The following is a 22,678-nucleotide window of genomic DNA, read 5'->3' on the forward strand; positions in this document are numbered from 1 at the left end:
TTATGTGCTTGGATATCTAGTAAATCCTATAACTTCTTATTTATTATCTTTTGGTTTATATTTTTTTAACTTCTTCTAGAGCTTTAATATATACTTTAGAGTTTTCCAGTTTTAACTTTTAACTATGGTTTTCTTAGAAAAACAAAACTCACAACTTTTGATGGATGAAATTTTGATATGGGAGCAAGTAGCTATTAGAATGTGGGAAACAAATAAAAAAGATATTATGCATATGTTTGCTTATTTAGTAACAACTTTAGGACCAATAGCTTTATAAGTTGTTTTGTTTCTATTTCTATCTTTTTAGGTTTATTATGTTCTAGTTGGTAACTTAACTGTTGAATTTCTTCTTTGGTTGGAATAAGTCGTTTTATACTTTTTAATTCTTTAATGATTTTATTATTTTGTTTTTTAATATACCCTAGGTTTTCTACTAATTTAATTAAAAACTCGGTGTTTATTAATGATTAACTGTATATATTGATATATTTGAATTTCATAAAAGAAATGTATGTGTAGTTACTATATGGTTGTAATTATTTTTAGTTATCATTTTATTAGAATAATTAGTCGAATGGTGAATATCTTTCTATTTTCTTTTTATTTTATTTTTTAAATAATAATCGGTGAAAATTACAAACAAACAAATATATATATATATATATATATATATATATATATATATATATATATATATATATATATATATATATATATATATATATAAGTTTTTTTAGAACCAGTAATTGTGTGAGAACTTGAGAACTTTTCTTCTAGGCAATAATTTTCAAAACTAACTCCACCACACCACCCTAAGGGATCGTTTAAGCCATTCGCTATATCAAAATCACTAAAAAGACGATCATTTTTTGTATACGTGCATGAGTGTGTGTATGTATGTATGTATGTATGTATGTATATGTGTATGTATCATTCTTATTTATTTCACTCTTCACATGTCATTAGATCCAAGCAGCTCTTCTAGCAATTCGCGTTATAGATAACCTTCCATCTATTAGAAGGGTGGATGACAAAGAAAAACCTATTGCTGATATTCTCGAGTGGTTATCATCAATTTTTGGTTTTCAGGTAACTTTTATTCATAAACCGCTTTATTTAACTCTGCACAGATTGTTTACAAATATGACTGGTTTAAATTTTTGTTGTTCTGAAATAAAGAAAGGAAACGTTTCAAATCAAAGGGAACACTTGGTACTGTTACTTGCAAATATTGATAGAAGGTCAAAGGGTGTTGAAGATTATGATCAGGTAAAAAAAATTTCATTGTGTAATATTTGAACCGAACATTGGTGCATGTGACTGTGCCTAGAGATGACCTGAATACTGATGAGGAACTTTTTACAGTTGGATAGCCAAACGGTAAAGCATTTATTGGATAAAACTTTAAAGAACTATGTCTCGTGGTGCCATTATTTGCACTGTAGATCAATCATTGAGTAAGTTATTAAAAAGGTGACGCAACATGTTTCTTGTTCTTTGAAGTGAGGATTTAATCTTTTTTGTTTGATTTATTGTTTGTTCAAGTTCACTTAAGTGTCCACCTAGTGGTGATAGGCAACAATTATATCTTCTCTACATTGGACTCTATCTACTCATCTGGGGTGAAGCTTCAAACGTGCGGTTCATGCCTGAATGTCTTTGTTATATTTTTCATAATGTATGTTATTATTTGGTTATATTTACAAGAATACAGTTATCATTATGTTTATCTAGCTTTATGATGTGATCTTATTTTGTTGAATAAAAAAGATGGCAAATGAAATGCATGGAATTTTATTTGGCAATGTTCGACCTATAAATGGAGGGACATATCAAGCAGCATATGAGGAAGCATTTTTGTCTAATGTCATCTCACCTATTTTTGATGTTCTTCTTAAGGTAGTGCACTATAAGTTTTGTTCCAATTTCATGAAATCTACTTTCCTAATGAGACTTACTATTTTTTAATGGTGGCAGGAAGCCAGGAGAAATAAAGGTGGCAATGCAAGCCATGCATCATGGAGAAACTATGATGATCTAAATGAATATTTTTGGTAACTCTTTATATTATAAAACCGCCATTCATGTTGAGGCTCGACCCTATCATTTTACAGGCCTGTGCAAAAACTTAAATTAAGGCCCCATAAAAAATTATAAAATATAATTAAGTAAATTCATTACCGCTAAATTCAAAACATAAAGTTGATAACAATCATCTTGTAGAATCCCTATCTGAGCATCATATACATGCTCATATACAAGTCTCTACTCATTAAGAAAAACTACTACAAACAACTTTCCAATTACAATAGGAACAATCAACAATATTGTGCATGTTAGACGAAAAACTAGATAAATTATTATCATTTTTAAGAAATTTAGTATGTGTTAGCTATATTATGTTCAACTGGTAATTTTTGTAACATTTATAGTTCCTTGGAATAAATCATCACCATCGATCCCATATATATGACCATTTTGTAACCTATTTTTTGCAACTTATCTTTAGTTCATCAATAATCCGTAACTTCAACTTTTTTGTTGTGAATAACAAACCAAACGTTCCCTTCAATGAAAATAGTTTTATCAATTATATTAAAAAAATAATGAATCATGAATGATTCTTTATGTGTACGTTTGTGTACTAATTTCAATCGCTCAACACTATTCTTATCAAAAAGTCTTTTTATTAAAAGATATAGCCAAAAAATAATTTTAAGCCTACTCATGCTCTTGGTTTCATATTATAGTTACCCCTTATCTATTTTCATTATTAGATCGTGCTGTACCAATTCACTTCATTAACATTCAATTTTACACCTTCTTTATGTCACTCCCAATTAGATTAAATGTTATCAAATTTATGGTATTATCTTTGAATGTATATTTTGCTCCACTTGAACTGATTCTTTGTTATGATGATATTTTGGCCTTTTTATTAATATCCATTTTAACTGAATTTTCTCGACTCTTAATTCATCTCAAAAATTAAAACTTTGGCCATTTTCATATACTTAATTTGACTCTAAAGTCTAAATAAAATTTGAAAATTTGAGTTGGGTTTTTGAGCTTTAGTGGCATGGTGTAAATGTCTATGTATTGGAGTCTAATTTCTAATGTATATTGATAATATATTTAACAAACCTATTTTTAGTAACATGAACACGATTAGTAGCATCTAAATATACTTAATTAACATATTATTATTATTATTATTATTATTATTATTATTATTATTATTATTATTATTATTATTATTATTATTTAGTAATATAATATTAAAAGAAAATTTTCAATCAGAGGTCCCTTAGGATTGGAGGCCAGTGCGACCGAAACACCGCTCACCCAGGCCCCCACTCTTCATGTTAAAACTATTGACCAACCTTTAATTCCCTTTTCTTTCAGGTCTGACAAATGTTTTAAGTTAGGCTGGCCAATGGATCGCACATCTGACTTTTTTGTTCACTCCATTGGGTCATTGCGCCATCATGTTGTATGTGTGGATTTATGCAACTTTAAAGCTAGTATTCCTTCACCAAATAAAAATGCTCAAATTAAGTAATTTGCAGGGGCCCAATCAAGTAGTATCCGGAAAGAAGAAGAGTAAAACAAATTTTGTCGAAGTGCGTTCATTTTTGCACCTTTACAGGAGTTTTGATCGGATGTGGATTTTCCTCATATTGGTCTTGCAGGTAGGTATCTAACCGAATCATGCTGTTAGTTGATGGTTAATTTCTTATTAGGCTGGTAGCATTTCAATCTTTTCATTTCGATTTTGTAGGCTATGATAATTGTTGCATGGCATGGAGATGGATCAATCTTCGGAATTTTAGATGAAGGTCTCATTAAAAACATCTCCAGCATATTCATCACTTATGCCATACTTAACTTTATCCAAGGTACATACTTACTTCCTGCACATTCTTTCGTTACTTCTAGCTGTTGTCCTTTTTGTAATTTATGGTTTCTCTTTACAGTTAGTCTAGACATAATCCTTAGTTTCAACGCATGGAGGAGCTTAAAACCTACACAAATTCATCGCTATATTTTCAAATTTGTTGTAGCTGCTTTTTGGATGGTAATCTTGTCTGTTGGTTACTTAAGATCAGTTCCAAATCCAATTGAATTTGTGAAGTTTCTCAGTACTTTGGGAGGAAATTGGAGAGGGCAATTGCTTTATAACTATCTTGTAGCAATTTACTTGATCCCCAACATACTGGCTGCCTTTCTGTATCTGCTTCCACCTATAAGGAGACACATGGAAAGTTCCAATTGGCGTATAGTCACTCTTATAATGTGGTGGGCACAGGCAAGTTCACTTACGTGTTGGTACTTTGTATTGATGTTACATCTTACATGCTTCTTGTTTTATATTAAATATTGCGAATTTTTACAGCCAAAACTCTATGTTGGAAGAGGCATGCATGAGGGCATCTTTTCTCTTTTCAAGTAGGGATATAAAGTTTGATATGTGAATTTTTAAATTTCTTTTTTCTTACTTTGTTACTGTTGATCTTAGGTATACTCTATTTTGGATAGTGCTGCTAATAAGCAAGTTCGCATTCAGCTACTATGTGGAGGTAATCATGAAAATGCTTGTTAATTATCATATGATCTCTATAGAAAGTTTATGCTTAAATTTGCAATTTTCATTGTAGATACTGCCACTGGTCAAGCCCACAAAGTTAATCATGAAAATGCATGTTAGCAGCTATGAGTGGCATGAGTTCTTTCCCAACAGTAAAATCTTTAAACTTATATACAAACTTTGTTAATTGTGATTCTTATTATATTAAGATCTGATTACTTACTTATTTGAGCATTTTGTAGTGACCCACAATATTGGCGTAGTTATTTGTATCTGGGGTCCAACTATCATGGTGAGTGTTCTTGAAAATAATTACTTTTGTTATATGCCTCTATGAGGCCAATTAAACATATGTGATGTAACTTCATTTAAGGTCTATTTCATGGACACACAAATTTGGTACATGATATATGCTACTGTTATTGGTGGAATCTATGGAGTCTTCAGGCATTTGGGTGAGGTTAGTACGAATATATATTTAGTTTACTAAATTTTGAAATCGAACGATGACATCATCATTTTGTGATGTTTGATCCTTAGATAAGGACACTTGGCATGCTACGGTCAAGATTTAAATCGGTTCCTCTAGCTTTCTGTGAACGGCTTATGCCAATGCATAAAGAAGAGCCCAAAAGAGATCACGTGGAAGATGATTTATTGGTGACCAGAAAGAACATAGCAAAATTTTCACAGGTGTGGAACGAATTCATACTTTCAATGCGGATGGAAGACTTGATCAGCAACAGGTTTTAAACAGTTTGCTGTTATTAATAAATGGAATTAAACTGAAGCAGAATATTCTGTTGACATTCATTTTATTTTTGAAGTGAGAGAGATCTGCTTCTTGTACCATATACAACAAGTGATGTTCCAGTTGTCCAGTGGCCACTATTCATGCTGGCTAGTAAGGTATAAATCCTCCATGCATTGGCTTGATGTCTTTTTGTTATTGTTTATCTGAAATTAAATTTAATCATGATTTTGACTTTTTCCACTTAAGATTCCCATTGCATTAGACATGGCTAAAGATTTTAAAGGAAAGGAAGATGCAGACCTGTTCAGGAAGATCAGCAGCGATGATTATATGCAGTCAGCAGTGATAGAATGCTACCAAACACTTAAGGAAATATTATTTAACCTTTTTGATGATGAACGCGATAAAAAGTAAGGCCTATACGATCTTGATTCTACTAAAAATTTATACTTACAAGTTAAAAAATCTTTTTCATTTTCTTTTTCTTTTTACAGAATCTTACAGCATATATGCCATGAAATAGAAACTAGCATTCATCAGGGAACGTTTTTGAATAAATTTCATATGAGCGAATTGCCTTTACTCAATGATAAGTTGGAGAGGTTATTAGATCGTCTGGTAAGGCATTTCTTTTAAATTGTGGGATATTATTCATTCTCATTGTTAATATATTCCTTACAATGTTTCTAATATTTTTCTGATTACTCCATTGGGTGTCTGCCAGCTAGAAGACAATGTTGGTGAAGCGAAACACACAGCCCAAATAGTCAATGTGTGTCAGGATATCATGGAGATTATCACAAAAGATGTTATGAAATATGGGCACGAGTAAGTTTTTTATTTTGGAATGATAATTAAATATTCTGTTGTAAAATTCCTTTTGTGTGCTTTTGTAGGATACTTGAAAAACCTCGCGCTCATCATCGTGATAATGACAGAAAGGAAAGATTTGAGCAAATCAATGTCCGATTAACTCAAATGAAATCATGGAAGGAAAAGGTATCATCTGCCATCTGGGCACCCTCCCGATTTCCTTGTTTTATTCCTTTTTCTAATTTTCCATTTGTGCCCCTAGGTGATGAGGCTTCGTTTGCTTTTGACTGTCAAGGAATCCGCATTTGATGTGCCTACAAATTTGGAAGCTCGTAGGCGTATCACCTTCTTTGTAAACTCCTTATATATTAGAATGCCAAATGCTCCAATTGTTCGTAACATGCTCTCCTTTAGGTCAGTACTTTTCCAACCATTCACTTATTTCACTCATGGATGCCTTACATCATTATCCTTAAGATTAGATTTTGTTGTTTGAGTAAACTTCAGTGTTTTGACTCCATACTACAAAGAAGATGTCCTCTATTCAAAAGAAGAGCTTCACAAAGAAAATGAAGATGGAATTTCTGTTTTATTTTACCTCCAGAAGATATATCCAGGTGACTATTGATATAAGTTTTGACTGTTGTCCTCTTTATATAGAATCAAAAAACATTATTTTTTTGGTTGTATATGCAAAACCAGATGAATGGAATAATTTTGAAGAGCGGACTAATGGTATATATAGAGGGGATAAAACAGAAGTCATACGTCAATGGGCTTCTTATAGGGGGCAGACTCTTTCCAGAACAGGTTTTTCTGTTTGCATGCTAGTTTAAATTAAAAGTTATATTTTATATATTTAGAAACTCATTCACAAAAATTTCTCAGTGAGAGGGATGATGTACTACAAGGAAGCTCTGGAACTTCAATGCTTCCTAGACTATGCAAAAGACGATGGTTAGTGTGATTCGTTAAACTTTTTAAATGTCAGTATATTTTTTATATAATTTATGTTTTTTTCCACAGAGATTTTTACTGGATTCCGGACATTTAACATGAATAAACATCACATGGATTTCAAAGAACGTGCAACTGCAATGGCTGATTTGAAATTCACCTATGTCATCTCTTGCCAGATTTATGGTGCTCAAAAGAAATCAAGTGATGAGAGGGATCAAAGTTGTTATACTAACATCTTGAAGCTCATGCGGACGTAAGTGTATTTATATGGATCATGATCATACATTAATCAAAATTTTAAAAGTATATATTTTAATTAATTATATTTTGATCGGTTCAGATATCCATCTTTACGAGTTGCTTATATAGATGAGAGAGAGGCTACCATCAATGGTAGATCTCAGAATGTTTACTACTCTGTTCTAGTCAAAGGCGGGGATACTTTAGACCAGGTAACTATAAATTTATATATTGAAATCAGAGACTCATGAATACTTACGTTTATCATCGTTCCTCTTCCCCCATTTGACAACCGTATCTCGCTCGGATGATTCTCTAAAACCTCCTTAACTCCACTCATGCCTTCGTGATTGGCTATGCTTGCTGAGCACTCGTCAATCCGAAGGAAAGCTCCTCTATTGTGCATTGGGTGCTTCCCACCAAGAGGATTGTGTTGGATTCTCTGTTCCCATGACCGCGAGCATACTTATCTGCAGGTATAGGTATACTGAAAGTGTTCTCCAAAGCAGAGACAACATGTGCTAATGAGTCCTTTTGATTTCTAGCCAAGAGCTTCTTAATTATATGTGCTTTTAGTATGACAGAATTGAAGTTTGTGAGTTACTGGTTCGGTTACTGATCTCTTCTGAAGCTCTTATGTGGCCCCTGCGAGATCCTCTTTGAAAATCACCATGAAACCCTTTTCGACTAACCAAGGCACTACAATGATCATGTATTTGAGAGGAATGAAGGTTCTTATTCCAAAAAAAACACGAGCAAATGTTTCCTAAAGGGAAGGAATTGCGTATTCATTCAAAAACTGTGATTTGATACCACTGAACTCCGGTTTTAGTCCGGAAAGAAAACTTATAATGGCAATTTGTTCCTTCTTAAGTTTTCATAGCTTTCACATCAACACTTAAGAAAGGAAGAGAATTGAGTTCCTCTCAATCTTTCTTGAACTCCATGATGAAAGTAGTAAACGACATATCCTGTTGCTCCCCGTAACGGAATGACTTGCAGATGTAGATTCGGGAAATATTAATTTATCCATAGTAGAGGAAATCAAGGTAGTCTATTAGTTCCTTCACATACTCGTAGTGATTAAACAGGGAAGAAACAAAAGGTTCAATTGTATTACTAATTTGTGAAAACAGAAGGTTCAAGGTAGTCCATTAGTTCCTTCACCATAGGTTATGACCCTCACCAATAGGGGACCGGACGTGATATGGGAGGTTATTCTCATGCTTCTGAGATAGAGTCGAATGGTTTTGTTCCATTCAAGTAAGTTGGAGCCATGCAATTTGTTATAGTGAGTCTAGCAGCTACCACCTTAAGAATATGTGGACCACTACTACTACCAGAAAGTTTGTCATCTCCTCCTAATGTTTTTAAGAGGTCAAATTGAACTCAAAATCACAGAAAAAAAAAAAAAAAACAGAACCATATCAGAACCCAAAAATCTCGGATGGTGAAATAAGAACCATTGGTATTGGTGGAATTCCAAACGCCAGCAACACACAAAAAATCGGAACCAAAACAGTGGTCACACGCTCTCACATGTCGAAGTATGGTCGAACGTTTGAAATGAGATGTGGCGCGTGTGGCGCATACTATGTTCGACGTGTTTTTCGGTCTTCCTAATAGGGCACTTCTGAAGACAACGGTGATGGTACCGGGTGTTCCCCTTCCTCCTAGAGGTTGAGGGCTCAAGTCTCATCGGAAACATAGGTGGTATTATGAGTAGTTTAGGAGTAGTGTAGATTTGTTGTTCTAAAAAAAAACGGTGATGGCAGTGAGACAAAACAACACTCTCGAAATGGCCCTTTTCTTGTTAGCAGATTTTATAGAAATGTACTCGCAGAGTACAACCTTTAATGCATGTACTTACAGGGTACAATCCTCAATGTCGACTAACCTAGTTCTGATACAATGTAATCAGAGACTCATGAATACTTACATGTATCGTCTTTTGATCTGAAACTAGGGAAACATACCCAATATATAGATCGAGGGAAACCCTAGTCCAGGAAAAGACGATCTTTGTGCTCAATGGGCCTAACTAAAGAAATATCACATATAAACATTCTAACATGCATAAAATAAAGTATTAAAGTTTACCTTTATGTATTCTTGTTAATAATTGTTATCATGGCATATTGACATGATAGGAAATATATCGTATCAAGCTTCCAGGTCATCCTTCACAAATTGGTGAAGGAAGACCTGAAAACCAAAATCATGCGATTATTTTTACTCGTGGAGAAGCGCTGCAGACAATTGACATGAATCAGGTAATTTAGTACTTCACAAAAGTGTCACTTTTTATTATCTTTCAGAAGCATGGTCAAACATCTTAATTATATATATACAGGACAATTACTTTGAGGAAGCATTCAAAATGAGAAATGTACTGGAGGAATTTAAATTTCATAAGGATCGGCATGGCCAACATAGACCAACAATATTGGGGTTGAGAGAACATATCTTCACCGGAAGGTCAATATAGTTTCATATTTACTTATTATAAAGATTGTGATATTAAACACATTCCCCATTGTAACCCACAACGGAAACAAGGCACTTGCTGCCTTGTAATGCCTTTTCTTGGTTGTACTTTGGCTTTGTGTTATCTAGTAAAAAGGCTTTTGATAACACCTCAATTTTTGTCCCATGTTACCATCTATTTTCATTTGCACATTTCCGGCCATTATAATCAATCATTCTCTATTGTTTTGAGCACTAAACTGCAACATACATATTGATCTTATAAGCCCCAACAAAGCCTTTCGAACTTGTGTTGGCCAAAATTTTTAGCGGATGGAAGGTTACATTAAATCTTTCACTCATTTAATTATTTTACAGTGTATCATCACTAGCTTGGTTCAATTCCAACCAGCAGACAAGTTTTGTGACAATTGGCCAAAGGATTTTAGCAGACCCTCTGAGGTATGATAATAAAAAATGAATATATGGAATATCAACTATCCTCTATGAATTCATTAATAGTTAGAATCTTTATGCTTCACAGGGTGCGATTCCATTACGGTCACCCAGATATATTTGACAGGCTCTTTCACATCACAAGGGGTGGCATAAGTAAAGCTTCAAGAACCATCAACTTGAGCGACGATATATTTTCAGGTAATTAAACTTTCTCATCATCCCAAAGATATTATGTTGTAGCACTGCTTCTACACAACAAAGGGCGTGTCCAGCACGGAACATTTGAGAGCTTCTAGCTTCTAGCATTTGACAAAACGCTCCGTTTTGAAGAGAAAGTCTTGTTTGGCACTACAAGCTTCTAGCGTTTAGTTTAAACAAAACACTCCAAATCCAAATGCTACTTCATGTAGCGTTTAACAAAACGCTACAAGCTACCTGCTACCCGCTACTAGGGCTGTAAACGAACTGAACGTTCGGCGAACCGTTCGTGAACTGTTTGGCGGGAAGTTTGTTTATGTTCGTTTATTTAATAAATGAACGAACATGAACAAAAATTATCGTTCGTTTAGTTAAATGAACGAACATGAACAATGGTCTCGTTCGTTCATTTATGTTCGTGAACGTTCGTTTATGATGTTTGTTTACGTTCGTTTAAGTTTACTTGTATTCATATATATTCAATTATTTTTTATTATATTGCTATATTATATGTTCGTTTATGCTCATATATATTCAATTGTGTTTTTTTTCTTTGTTCGTTTATGTTTGTTCGTTTATGTTTGTTCGTTTATGTTCGTTTAGTATGTTCACGAACATAAATGAACGAACATGAACAAAGTAATTTGTTAAACAAACGAACATGAACAAGAAAATCTCGTTCGTTTATCCGTTCGTGTTCGTTTGTTGTTCGGCTAACTTAAACGAACGAACATAAACAAGACCTTGTTCGTGTTCGTTTGGTTCGTTTACAGCCATACCCGCTACCAACTAAGTTTTCCGAACAGACCCAAAGACTTAAAATAGTCTAAAACTAGTTTTAATGTCTTTAAAGTTATGTTCTAAACTGTCCTACGAATGTAATCTAGTTACATTTTTCCAGGTTATAATTCCACTCTGCGTGGAGGTTATGCCACACATCATGAATATATCCAAGTAGGAAAAGGTCGTGATGTTGGTATGAATCAGATATCCCTTTTCGAAGCTAAAGTTGCAAACGGAAATGGCGAACAGACACTTAGCCGTGATGTTTACCGACTTGGTCGCCGTTTTGATTTTTTCCGAATGTTATCATTCTACTACACCACAGTTGGTTTCTACTTTAGCAGCATGGTATAACAAAATAACAATTACTTCTATTTACTTATAACTTTTACATTATTACATACATTAAATAACTTCTTTTGAACCAGGTTACTGTGCTTATTGTTTATGCATTTTTATACGGACATATATATATGATTTTGAGTGGGTTGGAAGGGCGAATATTAGAAGATAAAAGTCTTAGTGGCAACAAAGCCCTAGAAGAAGCTTTAGTCATCCAATCTGTTTTTCAGCTCGGTTTACTTCTCATGCTTCCTATAGTTATGGAAATAAGTCTAGAAAGAGGATTTCGTACCGCATTACGCGACTTTATCATAATGCAACTCCAATTAGCCTCTGTGTTTTTCACTTTCCACCTTGGAACAAAAGCACATTACTATGGAAGAACAATTCTACATGGAGGTTCAAAATATCGCGCCACGGGCCGTGGTTTGGTTGTCTTCCATGCAAAATTTGCAGATAATTACAGGTTGTATTCGCGTAGTCACTTTGTGAAAGGGCTGGAATTGGCTATTCTGCTTATTATCTATCAGGCATATGGGAACTCATACCGAAGTTCAAATCTATACTTATTCATTACGTTCTCGATATGGTTCCTGGTTGCTTCATGGCTGTTAGCTCCTTTTGTGTTCAATCCCTTGGGGATTGACTGGCAGAAAACAGTGGAGGATTGGATGGATTGGAAAAGGTGGATAGGGGATCGTGGTGGGATTGGAATTGCACAAGATAAAAGTTGGGAATCATGGTGGGATGCAGAACAGCAGCATCTTAAGTACACAAACATAAGGGGAAGAATTCTTGAAATTATACTTGCGTGTCGGTTCTTCATTTATCAGTATGGACTTGTGTACCATCTTAATATTGCAGGTGGCAGCACAAGTATACTGGTTTGTTTCCTTCTTCCCTACTTATTTGTTCGTATAGGGTGCAATTTGTTCTCATTAATCATTTTATTTTGTCAGGTTTATGCGTTTTCATGGTTGGTCTTGATATCTGCTCTTCTGGAATTTAAGGTAAAAAACTAAATTGATCATCTATGATTGTATGGTAGGGCTAGAAAGACAATGCAACCCTTGAAAGCTTAATTGTATGTTGTATACTCTTTTTGTCAGTTGGTGTCAATGGCCAAACGGTTTGGCACAGATTTACAGCTCATGTTCAGGATCTTAAAGGCCTTTCTCTTCCTTGTCTTCCTTTCGCTCATGACGGTCTTATTTATTTTATGTGGCTTGACCATCAGTGACATATTTGTTGCCTTCCTTGCCTTTGTGCCAACTGGTTGGGCAATCATCTTGGTAAGTAACCCTTTGGATCATTGTACACTTGGGTGTTGTTTCTTTTTTTCTTAATGCAGAAAGAACAAACTACTAGAGAATGTCATGGAACTGGGACCTTCCCCAATAAGTCCTAACTTTTTACTATTTATCTCATTCCTTCCATTTCCCCAAGTGTACTGTCATTATTTAAAATATTTTTATTGATAATGTTTGTTTTGTGGAACTGTGAAGATTGCTCAAGCGTGCAGGCCTTGTGTGAAAGGCATAGGATTTTGGGACTCGATAATGGAGTTAGGGCGTGCATATGAATGCTTGATGGGATTGGTGATATTTATGCCAGTTGTCGTACTGTCATGGTTCCCTTTTGTATCAGAGTTCCAAACAAAGCTGCTTTTCAATCAAGCATTGAGAAGAGGTCTTCAGATTTCAATGATTCTTGCTGGTAAGAAGGACAAGGACAAGACTCAGCCAACTTGATACGTAAAATCAGTCGACACCTTGTTAACAAGTCAAAGGAAGTTTTGAATATAGAACATTTCAATCCAAGATTTCAATTCTGCATATGTTTTTATCTGTATGTCTTCTTCAGATTCAAAAAAATTTAATGTTAAATGCAATTACAGTTTATACTAGTTATTTTTCAGAGATCCAATCTTGATGAACATTGTCTGAGATTACAGTCATACTTGTTGAAAAAAATATATTAATTGATGACATTAAAGTTAGCTTCAGCGGTTTATACAGATTTGTTCTAAACAAGTCTAGTGTTATTTAATGTTCTCTGAACCTAAATCTTAGATGAAGTTGCAATAATCATTTCTATGTTAAATCTTATTTTGATTATAACTATTTTATAATGGTTAATAACCAAGTTTTGGTTTGTTCACCTATTCACCTCAAAAAAAAAATTGAGGTAGGTTTACCATTCAAGTTTTATGTTTGTTCAATTTATATGAAAAGAAGTAAAATAAAACTTGTTTGACCATTGACTTAACAATGATATGATAATATAATCACGAAATGATAATGACATGACAACATACTTGAAATAATTTTTGAGTGAATTAAATAAGTTGTCCTTTGTGGTCTGCAAAAAATTATTGATTGTCCATATCCTAAAAGTTTAACCATCTCGTTCTCCCATTCTCCATCTCTGTGGTTCGGGATTTGCAACTCTTGTTCTTAGTCGATTTAAAATGATCGATTAACCCTCACCTTTATTTGTATTTCTTTTATTACTAATATATTTTAATAATTGATATAAATATATAAATGGTCCTACTCTTCCTTCCCCTCCGCCCCCTCCATCTCCCTCACCCTCTCCTCAGGACATGACCCTTCTTCTCCTGTTGTCTTCTCCGACGGTCATCACCCATCACTGATGAGAGCACCATTGTTGACTCCATGGGACTAGAGAGATTTGTTGTTTGATTACTTCCCAACTCTTCTCCTCAATGTCTCCCAGTACCACTCCAAATCTCTTTGCCAATGCCTACAAATTCAATTTTAAAGATAATAGTATAACACTCAGATTCAACTTTGCATGGAGGGGGGTAATCATTTCATCCACCATGTGCCCGTTTGGCAATGCTTGCGAGGAGAACGAGATACACATTTTCAAGAAATGTTCCATAGCTAAGGAGATTCATGGGCTCCTAATCATTTGGTGGAATGATCTTCCTATCTTGAACAACTCATTTGATGCCTTCCTGGGGATAAACTCTACCTATAGTGTGGTCAGCAGGTCTCAAGATATTCTTGAATCAATTTCAAGGGCGCTACTATGGACCATATGGGCAAACAGGAACAGTATGCTCTTTAATAGCAAGATGAATAGATTGTCTACTCTATCTTATGAGGTCAAGATTTTGAGTTTTTTAGGGCTTAAAAGTAGAGCTAAATGGGGTAAGGATTTTTTATGGGACTCTTGGGTTAACAACCCTCTATAATGTACAATGTAATTCCTGCTCCTTGCAGTTCAATTTACAAAAATCTAGCTGTTAAGAAAAAGGTATAATACCCATAAATGAGCGTTAGATGTTTTTTTAAAAACTAGACTTTATTATAAACAAACCGCAAGAAGCAGGAATTACATAGTACACTATAAAGGGTTGTTAACCCATGGGCCCCATAACAAATCCATTTAGCTCTACTTTTAAGCCATAAAAAGCTCAAAGTCTTACTTATTCTAATTAACTAGCGTTAGATGTTACCCTACTTTAATTAACATTGTATTAATCAATGGTTTATTTTACGAGAAAATCGGATGTAGGTGTTTGAAGCAGAAAAATAAAGACGAAGACTTCGCAATTAATGAAATCTAAGGTATGTGGTGCTAGTGTAATACAATTTTCGGCCGTATGATCTATCTTCATTATATTTAAGTTTTAGGCTTGATATGTCATTAAACCATTATTCTTTATTGGGATGTAAATGTGATGAATCGGGCTTTTGTAGGTAAAATTTGGATAAAGCATAGTTTGTTGGCCTAGGCGTGTAATAAAATAAGTTTCCAACGCTTAAACCCTTTATGGTTTATGATAGCCTCTATTCTTGAGAAGTTAATAAAAATGTGAGAAAACCTTTGTTTTGTAAGGGAATTCGATTTTGAGCAAGAGAGATTGTATTTGTTGTTGTGTCTTCTCGATTTCCTAGTCAAGGATCATCCAAGCTTTCTGTTTAATCCATTTATTAGATTGGGAGTGAGTTATTGGATTGAAAATAAAGACTGATAACTGAAATCATTAATGTGAAGATTAAATGGATTAATTTGATATTTGGAAGTGTTAGAACATTGTTTTTTATGCTTAAGATTGATTCCAATCAAAATGAATCATTGAAATCGATTTCCTAAGAGCATCCACAATCCATTGAACTCTACATTACTGCCACATCATCCACAATTCCACATTCCATTAAACCCTATGTGGTTTAATGAAATTCCACATCATCGGCATTATATTTTTAAGCATAATTATAAATTTAAAACTAAAAGATATAACAGTTAAAAAAAGAATATAATACTTAAAAATACATTAATTAAAAAGTTACGAAACCTAAAACATTTAATACCTAAAAATACATTAATTAAAAAACACTTGGAACGTTTTTTACATGACAGTCAAAATAATGTGTAATAGTTTGAAAGTTAATTGAAAAACAAAGATTAATTTCATTCAACCACTCAATCATCATACAACTCTTCCATTCAACCATCCTCCATGTCATCACCCACATTCAATTCAACCTCTATCCAATCCTAATCAACATGTATTCAACTCCTATTAAACTCCCATTGTGAATGCCCTAATATTTTAAAGAGATTTAGGATTGGATTGGGATCAAGAACCTTTATTTTTCAAGAAAACCCCTCAACACCTCCCATACAACCGTGCATGGCACTTGCCAACCAGTACAATATCCTCAAATTTGGTTGTGAGGCTGTACATACCGACATAAATTCATTTTGGGTCCAACCCCATATGATAGTGTTGGAAATCAATGACGTTTAAAACCTTTTTCAAACAATAGAATATAAAAAAGTACCGGAATACATATAAAAATAAATATGAATATAATGATTTGGAAATAAGCGTGAATCCAAATGAGTTAAATAGATTAACTACAAAACCAGTCACAACAAGGATTTATATACATATATACACCTTGATCGAGGAGTGAATGATATAGAACGAATGTTCAAGGAAAAATACATTTATGGATATCCACACGAGCATCTTGAAACATCAATTAGAATGTTAACTCCTCGTTACAATCAAAACAAGCATTTCCTTTATTTTTCTTGGATCAAAATCAAAGAAGAAGGGGGCGCCTTCAGCCATTGATGGGAAGAGGAAAGGAAAAGGGTGTAAACCCTAATCTCAAAATCCTTTTGTTTAATTGAATATTACAAGGTTGTGGGATTTGATCCCCTTAAGCATTTTCAATCGATTAGACCACAAAGTCCAACCTTATCATATGGACAAACACACTTTATTTATTAGACAATAGACATTAGATAGACCCACTTAGCCCAAAACTAATAAATAAACTTTTTGGTGGAATATTTTTACTTGTGCATTTTGTTGGCGTGTAGGGCTATTTGAGGACATGGCTAGGAGATGGTTAAAAGAGGCCCTAGTTAAATTTCAAGGAAAATAGACAAAAATCAGAGAAGATATGAACAAAAAGTTTTTCAACATTGAGGAACTATGTTTTTCCACACTTGAAATACATGGACAGTGTAACCGGTGATTTTAGCATAAAAGTGAAACACGATTTAAATCGAAGGAAAATTACTTTTGATTTACATGGTCCGTGTTTTTCACCACTTGAATTACACCAGTCGTGTAATAGGCATACACCAATTATTGGGGCACTTTCCTAATCTGTTAAAAAAAATGGAGTTGGGTTCATTTCTAAACAGCTTTGATTTTTGGAAGAAAAGGTGATTTTGAGAGAAACTTTTGCTTTGAATATCATTTGGAAAAACTTGTTTAACTCTTTGTAACTTATTTTTATTGTACTTTGATTATAGTTTGAACTTGTAAGTATTTTAAGTCATGATATGCTAAAAAACAAATTCCGGTTTCGTTATTGATTTCTAATGCAGTTAATTTGTAAGGTTTGATGTTAAAGCAAGATCATCTAATCTAGTGGTTCAAGTTTTGTTTGTATTATAATCTTGAATTTATAACTTGATTCAAGTTTGCCACTTGAGTTAGGTTAGTTCTTGTATTGCTATTTAGTTCATGGAAATCGTAATTGTTTTGTGAATTAAAGCTCGTAACAATCATCGAATTGGTTCTATGAAAGGGTTTAATTTCTTTGTAAACTTGAATTTACACATTTTCACACTTCCATTCTTATGAGGAGAAATGGATATTGCTGGGAATGCTTGTAAACGTCATGCAACTTTTCAATTTATTTTAAGAGTTTGTTTAGACTAAGTTAGTAAGGTTAGGTTTAGCTTAAGAGTTTATTTTAACTAAATAATTTAACAAGCTAGGAGATACTAGAGCCTGTTAGTATTTCCTAGTACCAAGTTATATTAAAATCTAAATTGACATCAAATAATTTATTTTTTTGAATAGCAGATCAGTTGGTTAGATGTTAGAACTCCAAAGTTAGAAAACTCCTTTGCCCAGCCGAGGTTCGAACCTGGGGCTTCTACTCCAAGAGGCATTAACCTCTACCAAGTACCAACCAGCCTAACCCAGTTGGCAACATCAAATAATTATTAACTTGTATATTTGATGAAATAGATACAAAACTAGATCTTATTTCTTTTTTTTTTCAACCCTTATTTTTAGTGCATGTTAACAAAAACTTAGTTTATCAAATACAACCCCCCATTGTTTTATCATTCTTGTTTTAAGACTTGTACATTTTATATAAAAGGTGTGTGACCGTTTATCACTTACAAGACTTGGATATCCATTTGAGATAGAGTTTGTGTTGGCATTATAGGAGGCCTTCATGACACATTAGGTCTTAAAAACCTTCTATGTGGTGCATGTGTATGTACAGTCGAAGAGTTTTGAGCTTATGAGTTTCTAACTATGTTTTGTGCCTACTAAGATAACATATCATAATTAACCATGAATCCTTGGGGATAGACCTTAGGAGCACTTTCAGAGAAGGACATATAAATGAACCCTTTGGGATAGATAGATAGACAGAGAGACATATATATATATATATATATATATATATATATATATATATATATAGAGAGAGAGAGAGAGAGAGAGGGTTTACATGGTTTATGTCTGGTTGACAGCAGATTGATAAATCAGCCTCAGCCTCCAAGTGGGAGATTTTACTTCGAAATGTGGATTGTCTTTTGACCTCATTGTTGCTTCTTAAGTTTAGCAATAGGTCCCACTCTTACCTACAAAATACACATATCAAATCTAACACTCTTTTGATCTCTCAGGAAATCTAAACATAAAACACCTTACAAGAATGGAAGCATACAATCAAAAGCAAGGCAAAGGGTTTATGTGTGTGGGCATAATAGATCCGAACTCAGTGAAATGAATGGTGTACATGTTATGGTACAACTATAGTGGCAACTAGAGCAGTAGTTACGTTGCTCGCTCGAAGATTTAAATCTATAGTACCTAATATCGGTTGGATTGAAATTGACATGCTCATGCCTTTGAAAATCAATACCACACCTTATTTGTAGCATTGTTAAATTTGTGCTATCTTTTCATCAAATAACAACCAATTTTCGTAGTTATTATTAAGTTCTCTGTTTTAGGATAATGTTATAAATAAATACCAACTTTTTAAAATGTTCAAAAAACACTCTTAAACTAAAACTATATTATCAAATGTAAGATATTCAACTTTTGTTCAAAAAGTACCATAATGATATTCCATAGCCTTTTAATACAAAAATTGGCCATGTTGGTTCAAAAAAATACACCAACCTCATGGAATGTTTGTTCAGAAAAACTGCAAACCACTTCAATTAAACACCACTCACCACCTCCACCCCACCCATTCTTTTACTTTTCTCTGCAGATTTTCCAGTTGGCACCACAGCTTTGACATTCCCATTGACTCTTAAGTACCAACCACCGTAAGCTCAGTCAATCTTGCATTTCTTCCACATCCATTATCCTTGATTGCAAAGCTTCTCTTCCATTGATTCTTATCCGTTCTTCTTCTGTAGGTTCAGTTGCATTCAAGCCACAATAAGGAGGAAAATCTCGAACCCCAAAAACTCTTCTTTGAGGAAAATTCATATTTCGTATAGATTCATTGATAACACTACCACCATCATCATCAGTCTCAACCATTGAATTAACAGGGCCCTGATTTCATCCTTCAACATGGTTTGATTGTCTACTTTCTGAAACTCCACAATCATCCACATCTTTCCATCTTTTATAGATTTTGACATATCGTGAGATAAAAGTTTAACCTGTCTCGATATCGTTATCTTGATTATTCTTATTGATCGATGATGAAGATGGATTAACTTCCAGAGAACCCATAATCGGTCCACAACCTCACGGATAATCCCTAACAGAAGACACGTTGCAGGGATTCCCTTCACATGGAGGAACAGAAGCCCCATTAAAGAAACAAATACCATTCTGATTTCGACCTCTTATCACACTTCCATCAGTTAAAAAGTCGTCCGACATAAGCACTATTATCTAAAAGAAAATCAACCCTGGATTCCTGAGCACCTAACCGATAATCAAACAGATGATTAACAAATTAAGAATGAACATGATTTAGGGTTACAAAAAGAAAGAACGAGTAGAAAACCTGTAGCGAAAACTGAAACAATCGGGTGGTGGTGGTGGTGGTGGTGGTGGTGAATAGTGTTTGGAGTGATCGACCCTTGCAATCTAACCGATACTAACATAAGATAGATACTAAAATAACATAGGAAGAAAAAGTTTTAACTTTGAATGTTACCTTAAATTGTCCCCGGAGATCTTCCGAATTCTATCGGCCAGATTTCTTGCGGTTTTTCTTCGACCTTCTACTGTTCTACCTTCCCGGAAAATCTTTGGAATCTATTTATAATTTTATAGGCTAACAATGACTCATGGTCTGAATTTACACTCTACCCCCTTTTTATTTCTTGAGTAAATTACACGAATGGTCCCTATGGTTTAGGGTAATTTGCACGTTTGGTCCCTAACTTATTTTTTTAACTCCAAAGGTCCCTATTGTTTGTTTTTGTTACGCGCTTGGTCCCTGTCTTACATAAAAAGACTATTTTACCCTTGATTTCTTTAATTTATTTAAATAAACACACCCCCAACCCTACCCCTTCACATTATCTCACCTACCATAACATTTTTTCATATTTAAATAATAGTATTTTTAGCTAAGATAGGGACCAAACACGTAAGAAAAACAAATAGTAGGGACCAAGCGCGTAACAAAAACAAATAATAAGGATCTTCCGAGTTAAAAAAATAAGTTGGGGACCAATCATGCAAATTACCCCAAACCTAGGAACCATTCGTGTAATTTACTCTTATTTCTTTTACCTCTTAAAGATTTATCCTTTGATTGTATTCTAATTAATTCTAACCACCCATAAAATCTTATTAAAAAAAAGGAAAATGATTTATAAGGATAACTATATTTTAAAATCATTCAAAAAACATCATTCAAATTTGGGTTGTTTAAAAAGCATCATCCAAGTAAGGCTTTTGTAAAAAAATTAAAAAAAAAAAAAACAAAAACAATAAAAAAAAAAAAAAAACAAAACAAAACAAAACAAAACAAACACCAACGAACTATATACTTTGTTCAAATTTCGCTTTATGGTAACCAACATTCATTGGTAAAAATTAATTAAGGGAAAATAAACAAGAAAAAATGACTCAGGAGGGTAACTATGTTTTAATATCGTTCAAAAACACTATCCAAGTTTTGGTTTGTTCAAAAACATCATCCAAATAAGGTCTTTGTAAAAAGACACCAACAAACTATATATATTTTGTTCAATTGTTAATCACTGGTAGCCAACTCTTGTAGGATAAAGGTTGTCTTTGTCTAATTATTGGTGACATGGCATAATAATTAGTGATATGTCATTCGTTGATACATTCCTCATTTAAAAATTAATTTAGGGCTTCTATATGAATTGACTGCTAGTATTTTTTGAAAAAAATGAGATAAATGTCCATAAGTAGCTAAAGGAATGAAATTTGTGAAAAAAGGAAGATGCATAATAGTTCGTAGTCATGACTTGTTAGGTACGATGCAAACAACAAGTACATTTCACCACACTACAGTTGGCATAAATATTCGTTAACACATTGTTGTAGTCACATTACAAGTTAGCATACATATTCAAAAAAAAAGTTTTGTAACACCTCGATCCAGGTATTTTTCCATTTATACCCCTTAGAATGAAATTTGTTGCAAAATTAGTATCATGGTCACATAATGAGATATGCGTGGTTTCTCACGTATGTTAAGCGTACTCATATGTATGCAGGGCGTATGTGGCAAAGTGCAAACCCTAATTCTTTGGGTTTGGGCACTATTTAAGCATCATTAACTTCTTAACACTTATTCCCTTATCAACCTCCACCTTCAAATTCATCCTTAGAAAACCCTAATCATTTGAGTGAGCCTTTTTGAGATTACGAGTGCATTTTTGGTGTTCTTGAAGGAAGGAAAAGGAGAGGAAATTTGCTTAGAAGTTAAATGCATCTTGGATCCAGAAGTGTTTCACCCTCACTGTAACACCCGGTTCCCGGTACGTATCTAAATATAATTAATTGTATGTTTTTACACTGGGACTCGGCGAGTTGGAGGCCTAACTCGTCGAGTAGACTAGACTCCTGGACGCGGGTTTTAACCTACTCGACGAGTAGGACTGTCTGGATGAAACCCTAATATTTAGGGTTTGCACCCTATTTAAACACCTTATCTTGTCTCAACCCAGCCTCCATCGTCGCTCCCAGTCCAGAAAATCCCTAACTCGAAACCCTAATCATTCATTGAGTGTTCTTGAGCTTTTTTGTAACGTCTATAAAAATCATGTCAAATTTGAACTTTTTAAAACATTTAAAAATCATTAAGTTGTTACAATTTGTTTTCAAAATAGTATCATATCAGAGTTCCCATAAATCATAAATCATAAATCAAGGAAGTGTACAATCACGCCTTCACCTTCCCGCGATCATCCGAAGTCTGAAACAATAATCAATAAATGTAAGCTCGAAGGCTTAGTGAGCTACCCGCAAAATACCAACGCCATACAGATATAACCATATCATATAAAGAAATAAGCAAACAGCATGCATA

General features: G+C 33.8%; 1 protein-coding gene and 1 long non-coding RNA gene across 3 annotated transcripts in view; one reads left to right on the top strand and one right to left on the bottom strand.

Annotated features, from left to right (window-relative positions):
• The window catches only part of LOC145035082 (callose synthase 7-like), a 20,150-nt gene extending 6,621 nt beyond the window's left edge, over positions 1-13,529 (top strand). The window contains exons 6-41 of the mRNA XM_078983670.1: positions 967-1,089; positions 1,180-1,269; positions 1,366-1,457; positions 1,546-1,678; positions 1,771-1,899; positions 1,978-2,054; positions 3,406-3,493; positions 3,570-3,692; positions 3,782-3,899; positions 3,978-4,309; positions 4,397-4,449; positions 4,520-4,580; positions 4,659-4,740; positions 4,831-4,880; positions 4,962-5,048; positions 5,129-5,334; positions 5,416-5,497; positions 5,589-5,752; positions 5,837-5,960; positions 6,067-6,170; positions 6,239-6,341; positions 6,418-6,569; positions 6,663-6,772; positions 6,858-6,965; positions 7,044-7,112; positions 7,182-7,368; positions 7,456-7,567; positions 9,506-9,628; positions 9,709-9,833; positions 10,200-10,283; positions 10,366-10,478; positions 11,380-11,609; positions 11,690-12,487; positions 12,563-12,613; positions 12,713-12,895; positions 13,109-13,529. Of these exons, the coding sequence (XP_078839796.1) occupies positions 967-1,089; positions 1,180-1,269; positions 1,366-1,457; positions 1,546-1,678; positions 1,771-1,899; positions 1,978-2,054; positions 3,406-3,493; positions 3,570-3,692; positions 3,782-3,899; positions 3,978-4,309; positions 4,397-4,449; positions 4,520-4,580; positions 4,659-4,740; positions 4,831-4,880; positions 4,962-5,048; positions 5,129-5,334; positions 5,416-5,497; positions 5,589-5,752; positions 5,837-5,960; positions 6,067-6,170; positions 6,239-6,341; positions 6,418-6,569; positions 6,663-6,772; positions 6,858-6,965; positions 7,044-7,112; positions 7,182-7,368; positions 7,456-7,567; positions 9,506-9,628; positions 9,709-9,833; positions 10,200-10,283; positions 10,366-10,478; positions 11,380-11,609; positions 11,690-12,487; positions 12,563-12,613; positions 12,713-12,895; positions 13,109-13,354 (5,112 nt within the window). The 3' untranslated portion in view covers positions 13,355-13,529. The remainder of the gene's footprint in view (positions 1-966; positions 1,090-1,179; positions 1,270-1,365; positions 1,458-1,545; positions 1,679-1,770; positions 1,900-1,977; positions 2,055-3,405; positions 3,494-3,569; positions 3,693-3,781; positions 3,900-3,977; positions 4,310-4,396; positions 4,450-4,519; positions 4,581-4,658; positions 4,741-4,830; positions 4,881-4,961; positions 5,049-5,128; positions 5,335-5,415; positions 5,498-5,588; positions 5,753-5,836; positions 5,961-6,066; positions 6,171-6,238; positions 6,342-6,417; positions 6,570-6,662; positions 6,773-6,857; positions 6,966-7,043; positions 7,113-7,181; positions 7,369-7,455; positions 7,568-9,505; positions 9,629-9,708; positions 9,834-10,199; positions 10,284-10,365; positions 10,479-11,379; positions 11,610-11,689; positions 12,488-12,562; positions 12,614-12,712; positions 12,896-13,108) is intronic.
• A 2,410-nt stretch (positions 13,530-15,939) lies between these two features.
• LOC145035084 (uncharacterized) lies at positions 15,940-20,432 on the bottom strand. Of its 2 annotated transcripts, XR_013678304.1 has the most exons (4): positions 20,321-20,432; positions 20,168-20,250; positions 19,318-20,085; positions 15,940-18,770 (listed from the first exon to the last, which is right to left on the bottom strand). It is a non-coding gene; the product is annotated as an uncharacterized LOC145035084 (long non-coding RNA). The 2 variants fall into 2 exon arrangements; XR_013678305.1 differs by lacking the exon at positions 15,940-18,770 and having other exon boundaries at positions 19,189-20,085.
• Between the last annotated feature and the right edge of the window lie 2,246 nt (positions 20,433-22,678).

The sequence above is a fragment of the Lactuca saligna genome, chromosome 3 (genome assembly GCF_052625555.1).
Source record: "Lactuca saligna cultivar CGN05327 chromosome 3, ASM5262555v1, whole genome shotgun sequence".
In the NCBI taxonomy this organism is placed as follows: Eukaryota; Viridiplantae; Streptophyta; class Magnoliopsida; order Asterales; family Asteraceae; genus Lactuca; species Lactuca saligna.